General features: G+C 49.8%; 1 protein-coding gene across 2 annotated transcripts in view; it reads right to left on the bottom strand.

Moving 5' to 3' along the window:
- Window positions 1–1,012: 1,012 nt before the first annotated feature.
- Window positions 1,013–10,393, bottom strand: part of LMCD1 (LIM and cysteine rich domains 1) — a 62,410-nt gene continuing 53,029 nt past the window's right edge. For both annotated transcript variants that reach the window (XM_080674343.1, XM_080674344.1), the window contains 2 exons: window positions 2,650–2,865; window positions 1,013–1,676 (listed from right to left, as the gene is read on the bottom strand). In XM_080674343.1, the coding sequence (XP_080530469.1) occupies window positions 1,518–1,676; window positions 2,650–2,865 (375 nt within the window). In that variant the 3' untranslated portion in view covers window positions 1,013–1,517. The remainder of the gene's footprint in view (window positions 1,677–2,649; window positions 2,866–10,393) is intronic.

The raw sequence follows: 10,393 nt of genomic DNA, 5'->3' as shown, positions 1-10,393 counted from the left end.
TGGGGGGAACTTGATCAAAGGGAGTTTCTGGATGTCTCGGAGAAATAGGCAAAGAGAATTCTAGAGAAATTATGGGTCATAAGACCAGAAAGACAAGCCAAGTTTTGGGACGATTCAAACGTCAGGGTGAGCACTTGGTTCTTAACTTGAGAGGCGCTAGGGAGCCAGGAGAGTGGGCGAGGATGACGATGACGGCACTCACAGCTTCTCTCCGAGGAGACAGACGCGAAAAGGCAGGAAACCCAGTGTGGCTGAAGAGGCGGCAGCAAAAACCAGCTCAGGAGTGTATTGCCTTAGCTTTGGCCAAACTTGCAAAGCATATGAAGGAGGGACTGCAGATAAGAGATAGCCAGAGCAAAATCTGGGTGATAAAATTCAAGAGTCTTGGCAACAGATGGGAAGTTTAAGAAAGAAGGAAGGTCTGGAGATGGGACTGGGAGTTCTAGGGCTCATGCCTTTTTGTGCCTTGTATCTGCAGTAGAAAAAGATGTCTTTTCTTAGAAATGGTGGGAGAGAAATTGACTTGGAAGCTGCAGATGCTCAGAGAGGCCATAAAAAGAGAAAATCTCATTCCAACAACTAGCGTATCTGGTCATTCAATGTTCAGTTGGCAAGGTCTGTCCACACAAGTCACCGTGTCCCATGGCCGTGTTTGGTGGCTCCCCAACACTCTACCTGGTCATACACCCAGAGGGGCCCCCCATTACCTGCTGGGCTCTGAGGCAGGGAGTTGGGTCCCGTCTCTCAAGCAGCTCATCATCCCCAGGAGGCTGCTTGTTGCGACACCATGAAACATAACACACGTTTCCATACAGGATCTGGGGAAACCCGAAACGGGGGCTGGGGATTCTGCCCCAAGGACCTGCATTCTCCAAAGAGCTAGATGAGACACGTGTGCGAAGAGGCGCACCTGCACTTTCAGTGCCTGTGCCAGCACCAGCATCCAGGGAACGGGCTAAACGGGTGCCACAAAACCACGGCCTCCGTGTCAATAATTAGGTAAGGGCGTGTGTGGATTGCATACAATGTTTATTGCTATGTTTATCATGCCAAAAAAGTTTTTATTTAAAATTCAAATTCCATTGGAAAGGAGGCAACAAATGATCATTGGGATCCCAGCCTGCTCCCGGAGGAGCTCCCAGGCTCATGAAAAAGCACGCGCACTCTACAGCTACGCGGTTCCATCATTCAGAACTGCATTCTGGGAAACTCCTCCCGGAGGTCCCTTGCAGGATGCCAGCTGAGTCTCTAGTTGGTAGCTGGGACACAACAGCCACAAAGACAAAGTAACGCCATCCTAAGACTTCTCAGGTCATTTCTGGCTTTGAAACTATTGACCCTCAAGGATCCACCACCACCCAACCTAGAATATATGTGCGTATATATTCTCACGGAAAACAATACCGCGGGTTTTGTTGCCGGCTGGCTGTCACATCAGACCCTTGGGAGGGCCTCCCCACACCTGGCTTTCCTTCTCCGTGGGCGCCTGTGGGTCCCGGCCGTGGACGGGCAGCCCTTCAGGAGCGCCGGGACTTGCTGCACGTCGGGCACAGAAGCTGACCCTTGGTGACAATGTACGCCCGGCCGCTCAGCAGCTGCTCGCAGCCCTCGCAGATGAAGTGCTTCCGGTGCCAGGCCAGGTCCTCCACGCGCTGGTAGTCCTCCGAGAATATTATCTGGAAGGAGAACAGAAGAAAGGAACCTGCTAGAGACAGTGTGCTGAGGGCAGGTTGGAGGATGGTGGGTCAGCCTATCCTTGACCTTGTTTTGACCTTGACCTGCCTCCATGGAGAAATCAGACACCAGTCTGAGGCACTGAGTACAGTGTTTGGTGAAAGTCACGGTGGCTCCGTAGGTTCTCGGATGGAAAGAAAAGTCCTCCACCTTCCACAGGTTTTTCTTATCTAGTCTCTGGGACACTCTTAGGGTCAACTGCAACCCCCAGTTACGTTCTAAGACAATATTAAATATCCCGGTGCGGACAGCCTAACGATAAATGTAGTGTTTCCTGTCACCATCGGCGTGCAGGCAGTAGTCATTGTTGTCATTATTGATATACCTTAGAGTTCCTCTAGCCTTAACCTCTATTGGAGTGTTAAACCCCTCTCATAGCATCTCTAGCTCCTGTGTTATATTATATTAATGTTGTATTATTATATCACATTATTCTCCTCTATCCTAAGACTAACAGCAGCTCCCAGTTTTAGTTACTGGCCAGGCCCATGCCAAGCATTTTCATTCAGTATCTCATGTACCTTCATATCAACATGGCATGGGCACTGTTATCCTGCCCCCTTTATAAGTGAGAAAACTAAGGCACAGGAGCTGGGTAACCACAGAAGTAATAGATGCAGAGCCAGATACCTGCCTCCCGTTACACCCGTTATGTCCTTCTGAGCACCTACTAAGTGCCAAGGCTAAGGCTGGACAGGCACTCCGCGTCTGACCCATCCCAGCAACCCTAGAGGTGCAAAGTAATACTGGCCCCATTTTCCAGATGCGAAATGGGCAGAGAGCATGGAGTGCAACCTGAGCCTCAGTTTTCCTCTCTGTGGGTCACATCATCAGTGAAGCCACATGCTCCTTGGCCTCTGGGTCTTCCCCGCCATCGCAGGGGTGCCCCAGCCGCGCAGCCGCACTGGCTCTCACCTCGTCACAGCCGGAGCAGCGGGGCCGCACGCTCTCGCAGTAGTGGCGGCCGCACCAGGGCGCACCGTCCTTCCAGAAGTAGATGAGGTCCACCAGCGGCTCGGAGCACTTGGTGCACACGAAGCAGGCGGGATGCCACTGCTTGCCGTAGCCGGCCCTGTCTGAGTAGACCACGGGACTGTCGGCAGGTGCCACGCCCTTGCAGAACTCACAGACCTGGAGGGTTGGGGGAACCCCGAAGATACAAGGTAGTCAGGAGAGCAAAGTGACACAGGGTCCAGCTTCAACTCCAGTCTCTTTCCTTCCTAGGTGACCTCAGGCAAGTTACTGTCGTTCCTCAGTTTTCTCATCTGCAAAGTGGGTTAATAGTGCCCACTTAGGAGGTTGGTGTGAGGACCAAATAGAATACTTGTTTAGCACAGTGACTCTCAACCTTTCTGTTCTCAGGACGCTTTATACTCTTAAAAAGAGTATAAAAACTTTTTGTTCATAGAGTGATAGCTATTGATATTTACCATCAGAGAAATTAAAACTGAGAAAAAATTAAATAATTATATATTAATTCATTAGACAATAAACCAGTATGTTAACATAAATATTTGTAATTAAAAATCATTCTATTTTTCAAAACAGAAAAGTTCAGTGAGAAGAGTGGCCTGCTCTACAGTTTTGCAAATCCCTTTAATGACTGGCCTCTGGGTTCTGAACTCCGCTTCCCCTTCTCATGTTTTGCATGATGTTGTTTTCTTTGAACTACATGAAGAAAGTCTGGCCGCACACTGATAGGAAGCTGGAAAAGGGAGGGTATTTTAATCGCCTTCCCAGAAAACTGTGTATAGTTTTCTTTGATTCTACATTAAAATTCAAGTGGTAGTTTCCCAAAAGTCAGTTACTATGGAATTTGAAAGCATCTCAGCCAGCCTTTCATCCTGTTACATGAAGACCCTCTGGCCCACCTCGTACGTGGAATGGATTTTTGCCCATGTATGATTATTTTGCAATATGCTTTAAATTTTAGGATGATTTTAGATTTAAAGAAAAGTTGTGACACATATTAATAGCTTACATTAATTTGGTATATTTATCATGATTAATTAATAACATAGATGTGATTATTAACTGAAGTCCAAACTTCAAATTTCCATTGTTTAAGCTACCTGGTCTGTGGTATTCTTAGCTTTTGCCTAATGTCCTTTTCCTGCCCCAGGACCCCCTCTGGGATACCACATTGTATGTAGTCGTCCCGGCTCCTTAGGCCCCTCTTGGCTGTGCCAGTTTCTCATACTTTCCTTGTTTTTGATGACGTTGACAGTTTGGAGGAGTGCTGCACAGTAGGGATTTGTCTGATGTTCTCATTAAATGGGGAGGAAAACCACAGAGGTAAATTGCCAGCCTCATCACATCCTACCCAGAGTACATACTCAATCCATAAAACCCTTTGAGTCATTTTGGAGTCATCTCCTGCTTCTCAAAACTCTGATGATGATGATGGTGGTGGTGGTGGTGGCGGCTAGCATTTCCTTAGGGCAGGTCTGGGTCCAGCACGGTGCTCAGGACCCACATTATTACTAATACCTCGTACAGAAACCCCAGAGAATTGTTGCCTCTCCTAGAGCTCTCTTCCTTTTTAGGGAATTCATTATTTCCCCCCAAGAAATGGAAAAATGAGGTTCAGAGAGATTCAGTGACTGCTCAGTAACGTACAGCTGATAGGAGACAGCTGTGATTTTTAAAAAAATATATTTTATTGATTTTTTACAGAGAGGAAGGGAGAGGGATAGAGAGCCAGAAACATCGATGAGAGAGATACATCGATCAGCTGCCTCCTGCACACTCCCCACTGGGTATGTGCCCGCAACCAAGGTCCATGCCCTTCACCGGAATCGAACCTGGGACCCTTGAGTCCACAGGCCAACGCTCTATCCACTGAGCCAAACCAGTTAGGGCAAGAGCTGGGATTTGAACACTTGTCTCAAGTTAAGGTTTGTTCCACTACATGTTGATCAGGTGTTGACAAACTGTGGCTGTGGCCAAACCTGACCGTGGCCTGCTCTGGTAGGACCCACCAGAGAAGAATAGGTTTTATGTTTGAACTCCAATTCAGTGAAATGTTTTCTCAAAAAAATAATTCAATTTTTCTCACTAGCAGACCTGTGTTATACACTAAATTGTGTCTCCACCACATTTCTATATTGAATTCACAAGTTGAAGCCCTAACCCCAGGGTGACTGTATTTGGACACAGGACCTTTAAGGAGGTACCTAAGGTTGAATTAGATTGTAAAGGTGGGACCCTAATCAGGACTGGCGTCCTTGTAAGAGGAGAGACCAGAGATAAGCAACTTCTCTCTCTCTTCCTGATATCACAGAGGAAAGGAAGAGGTCTCACCAGAAACCAACCCTGCCAGCACCTTGATCTTGGGACTTCCAGCCTCCAGAATGGTGAGAAAATACATGTCTGTTGTTTAAGCCACCTACTCTGTGCTATTCCCAGTTCCCTGTAATGACACTCTGAACTGACTAGTACAACCTGTATTACAAAAACGTGTGCTTAATTATAATGTTATACAGTTGACCCTCAAACATGGGGGTTGAGAGCACCAACACTCCATACAGTAGAACATCGGCATATAACTTAAAATGGTCCTCTGCGTATTTGGATTCCCAACCGTGGATTGAAAATACTAGTACAGTCGACCCTTGAGTAACATGGGTTTAAACTGCAAGGGACCCAAACAGTTGAAACCTGTGTTGTTGAAGGATCAACTGTATTTTGAATTACAACTATTTAAAATATGGTGGAGATTTGTTTTCTCTCTTGTTACATAAAATACCTATATGACATCATCGATTTGGATCTTGGCCCACCACCCCTGACATATTTGCCACTTGGCCTTCTCCAGGAAACACTTGCTGACCTGGCGTTAGAGGATAACCCTATGTTACTAAGCACCAGTTCCCATGGAAGTGGCTATTGTATTGCCACACAGAGATGGGTAGGCATATGTGAAGAGCCTACACACTTAGTACCCTTAATTTAAATACTTGAATCACATACCTACTATCCTCCTGTGTCTGAAGGAAATAAAAATTAACACGGTGGAAGGTGGGGGAAGAGAACCAAATGACAAAGAGTGTTCACGTGCCGCCCCTGAGCACCGGGGCTGTTGGATGAACACCCAGAGAAGGAATGCTAACTGCTCCAACGCCTGCCGATGGTGCTGAGAACATGCTGGGTTTGCGGTTTCAGTTCTGCCCACAAGAATGAGTGGTGTGGGAGCCCCGTGCCGCTGCACGCGACCCAGTCCCAGCTCCCAGCTCGCCAGTAATTCATCAGACGTCTGAACCAAAAGTGAGTGATGAGTCAGCATTCATTTATTCTCACCATCTTTCCAGCGTAGCCGGGAAGTGTCAACTATTTGGCAAGGGCTGCTGAGTACCAAGCGAGTTGTCTGTCTGTCTGTCTGGCTCTCTAAATTTCATGGAGTGAAGTTTCCAGTCCTTTCCTCCCACAGAGGGACTTACTGTTGGCCCAAGACACCGGTTTGGGTATCACCCTGATGCATCAGTGGGGAGGGAGAGGGACACAGATGCACCTGGCTGGCCTCGGGGCATCCGCAGGCACCCGGGACCCAGAGAAGGAAATGCGTGATACACGGTCAGAAGAGCAGTTTTGGGGTGACCATGGGTGGCTCTGAACCCAGGTATGGGTTGGGATTCACTCTGGAGGTAATGGGGAGCCATTTCTGGTTCTTGAGGCAAGGACTGCCGTGCTGGTTTGCTCTGTAGAGAAAGAATTCTGGCGGCAGCGTGGAGGAGGAGGGATTCGTGCTCACGAGCTTGGTCTCAGCTCCTCCGCTGTCTGAAAGGCCTTTGTCAAGGGCCTTGCTGAGGTGGCCTCTTCCCTCACTGTTTCCCAGCATCCCTGGCTCCTGGCCACGTTGCTGACAGTAGCCAGCCCTTCTCAGTAAACAGTGCCACTGCCATTTTATGAAAGTAAGATGTCTGGGTAATGAGCCCTGTCAGCATGCGACAGGAATCAATTTACTCCTTCTTGCTTCTGAGCTGTTTTCTGTGCCTCTTTCCCTGTCGTCTCCAAGAATGATGGGGCCGACTGTCCTGACTGTCACCTGCCGGTCCCCCAGCCACCAGGGGCAGGCTGGCCTCCAAGAGTCAGAATGCCTAGCCTGCTGGGGTCTACAGTCCCGGCCCTACCTTTCTCTGAACAAATTTTTACTTCTATAATCTTTGGTACTGTGGTTTACAATCCTTAAAGTGCAGGAGATGGTTGAGAGGTGTGACCTTGGGCAAGTTACCCAGCCTCTCTGTGCCTTAGTTTCTTCACCTGTCAAATGAGGATACTACTACTAACAACACCACAGGGTTGTTGCATGATGAAATGAGACAACACAGTTAGTGGACTTCACGAGAGTTCAACATAATTAGCTAAAACCTCCTGTGCCTCCCGGCCCCAGCCCCCTGATGGATGAGAAAGCCGAGGCTCAGAGGAGTTAACACTTTCCCAAGGTGACGAAGACAGGCTAACGAGGGTCTGCACTGGGCTAGGAGGCCCAGGATTCCTTCTGAGCTGTGTGAGTTTCACTGTCTGGCACGACCCCAGACTCAGCTACAGCCAGTGCCTGGCTTGGTGGGCCTGCTCTGATCTCGCTCCAACCCGACCGTCTCTAAGATAGTGACTCTCAGACTGGAGTCTGTCCAGCCTCCCCCAGAGGGCTTGTTCACACAGCCCGCTGGGGCCCCCTCCCAGGGAGTCTGATTCGGTAGGTCTGGGATGGGGCATAGGAATTTGCCTGTTCCCAGGGGATGCTGATGTGGTCAGCAGACCACAGTTGGAGAACCACTGTCATAGCGTGTTTCAAAATGATCTTATAAATAAACCCAGCAAAAATGGTATCACCAATTTGATTGGGGTACGGCGAAATCCAATTAGAATTCCTGGCCTGCTTAAATTCTGGACTATTTTTAAGAAAGCCCGATGTGGTCATTCTTAGGCTACTTTGCCTATGAAGGAGATAGTGTGGTCAAGTAGAAGTCCTCTGGGACTCTGTGAAAAAGCTTAGAGAAGAACATTTATCATTGGCATATCAGTTGGTTCTTACTCATACTCCCTGCTAGCTAACATCAGAGTTTGTGCCCTGGCCAGTGTGGCTCAGTGGGCTGGGCATCACCCCATGCACCAAAAGGTTGCCAGTTTGATTGCCGGTCAGAGCACATGCCCGGGTTTCAAGCTTGATCCTCAGTTGGGGGAGGTGCAGGAGGTAGCCAATCTATGTTCCATTCTCACTTTGATGTTTTTTTTCCTCTCTCTCTCCATTCCTCTCTCTCTCTAATAAAAATCAGAGCATGCTCATGAGACTCCAACATTTGCCATACAGCTCAGTTTACAGACTGTTCCCCCGGGTGGAGGACGTGTGGCACAAACCTGTCACAGGCAGAACAAACATGACGTTTTCCCTGTGCCACTGAAGGTTTGTCCTGTTCCTGTTCCGGTGACCAGCCTCTTAATGAAGAGGGTGTAACTGGAAGAGTTTGAAAATCCTGTACTTTGGGCCTTTGTAATCTGTAAAAACACCTGTTTTGAGAAAGCTGAGGTGCACTTTAGATCCACCTCAGCCACTAAGACCCCTGCAGGGTTGGGGTCCCTCAGTGTGTGAAAATGATGTTGCAAATTCTCGGGCCCTCCTCCAACCAGTAGGGTGTCTAAGTCCCTTCCTGTGAATGTGGTCCCACCTTAATGGCTTGCTTCTGTCCAATGGAAGGGATCTCTTAGATACCCAAGGAAGGTCAGAAAAGGCAACACAGCTTCCATGGGCTCCCTCTGCCACTGCACACCCCCTGGCCCAGGGCATGCAGGAGAGGTCCTGAGGCCTCCAGGCTGGGGCGACCCAGGGGAGGAGACACACAGCAGCAACGGCTGGCCCAGCCCCAGCTGCTCGTGTCTTCCCAGCACCAAGGCCACACGTGTGAGTCAGAGAAGTCCAGCCCCAGCCTGCGAGCTGCCCCCGCTGATGCCTCGGGGACAGCGATTAGCTCTCCCCACTGAACCTTGCCCTCATTGCCAACAGAGGTTATTGTTTTAAGCCTCTGCATCAGGGTGGGGAATGTCATTTGGTCTGGGCCTGCCAAGGCCTTAGGGATGAGTTCATTAAGTGTTTGACCAAATATAGCGGGCTACTTTTTAAGTTGATCAGTTTGTATGGCCCGCGAATGATGCTATAAATATCCAATGGCCCTTGGCAGGAAAGAGGTTCCCCACCCCTGCTCTGCATCCTGGGAAGGTTTGATGGGTAGCCTTAGGTAACGGGACAATCAAATGTGGGCACAAGGGATTTTTTAAGACTTCTGTCATGGATGTAATCAAGACACAGAGTTTTAGGCAACAGCAGATTCAGGCCAGTGGCCAAGGGTTACCGGCCAAAGAACTGTCTCTAAGGACCGAGCCTCGCTGGCCTTCAGAGAGGGATCAGCAGATACGGAGAACCCTCTAAACCAGAGGTAATCTCTCCCTCAGGGTTGCCAGAATCCTGTCCAATCCCGCGCTCTCCTCTGGGCGGCTCTTATCCAAAGGCCTACCCAGGCTGAACCCAGAGTGCCTTGTGAAAGTGCCATTACAATACAATAAATATTAGCACAAGGCCTGAACTCGGCCCTGGGTGCTTTCCAATACAAATGCTCCCCAATTTACTTATAAACAGCATCGCCTCATTTCCTCTTATGGTGATTGTTCACCATCTTTGCTCTGCAGCCTTACGTTTCCGAGTCAGTGTTTATTTTTCTTTTCTCTCCTCTCCTCTCCTCTCCTCTCCTCTCCTCTCCTCTCCTCTCCTCTCCTCTCCTCTCCTCTCCTCTCCTCTCCTCTCCTCTCCTCTCTTCTCCTCTTCCCTCCCCTCCCCTCCCCTCCCCTTTCCTCCCCTCCTCTCCTCTCCTTTCTTCCCTTCCCTTCCCTTCCCTTCCCTTCCCTTCCCTTCCCTTCCCTTCCCTTCCCTTCCCTTCCCTTCCCTGGCTCCTGGTCATTTCTGGCATCCTTACCCTGTTGCATTCTGTTTCCCCATAACTATCACCCTCCTGAGGCTCCTGCCTGGGCAGGACGGGCCGGCTGGGTGCCATGCTTAGGACCATGGCCTCTGGACTGAGGTCTCTACCACGGCTTCATCACTGCCCAGCCTTAGACAAGTCACCCCCTCATGGAGCCTCGCTTTCCTCCTCTGAAGCAGGTGGCAGGCCCTGCTCCTGGGAAATGCCTCATATGTGAGGTCACTGTGGTTGGCCACCCCTTGGCCTCACACATCCTTGGGGCAGGTGGTTGAATATGGGGCACATTCCACACCTGTGCACACACCCCAGAGACCAAAGGTCCCCAGGAAAGTAGTTTCTATCCCTGAAGCTCTCCTGTGTGTTGATGGAGGCACTTCTAACTGAGTCTCCCTGACTGGTGTCTGGCGGAGGGGAAGAGGGAACCAGGAAGGCTCCGTAAGGCTTCTCTTGTAAAGGAGGCCATCGACTGGGTGTTCTTGAATCCAGCTTTGCTTATTAGTGTGTGGGCAATGACGGCCCTTCTGCCACAGGGGCTGCCCGGCTGGGAGAAGCCTTCCACGAGGTCATCGCTACGCAGCCGCCGGTGCAGAGCCTCGGCGCGGGGCCCCGGCAGCCCGAGTGCCTGGTCTTTGGAGTTTGTGCTGGGTGTGGGACGAGAGTTCCAGTCTGATTTAACCACTCCTCAGCGA

The sequence above is a fragment of the Plecotus auritus genome (assembly GCF_963455305.1).
Source record: "Plecotus auritus genome assembly, chromosome: 6".
NCBI classification, from domain to species: Eukaryota; Metazoa; Chordata; class Mammalia; order Chiroptera; family Vespertilionidae; genus Plecotus; species Plecotus auritus.
This window is presented reverse-complemented; position numbering and strand designations above follow the sequence as displayed.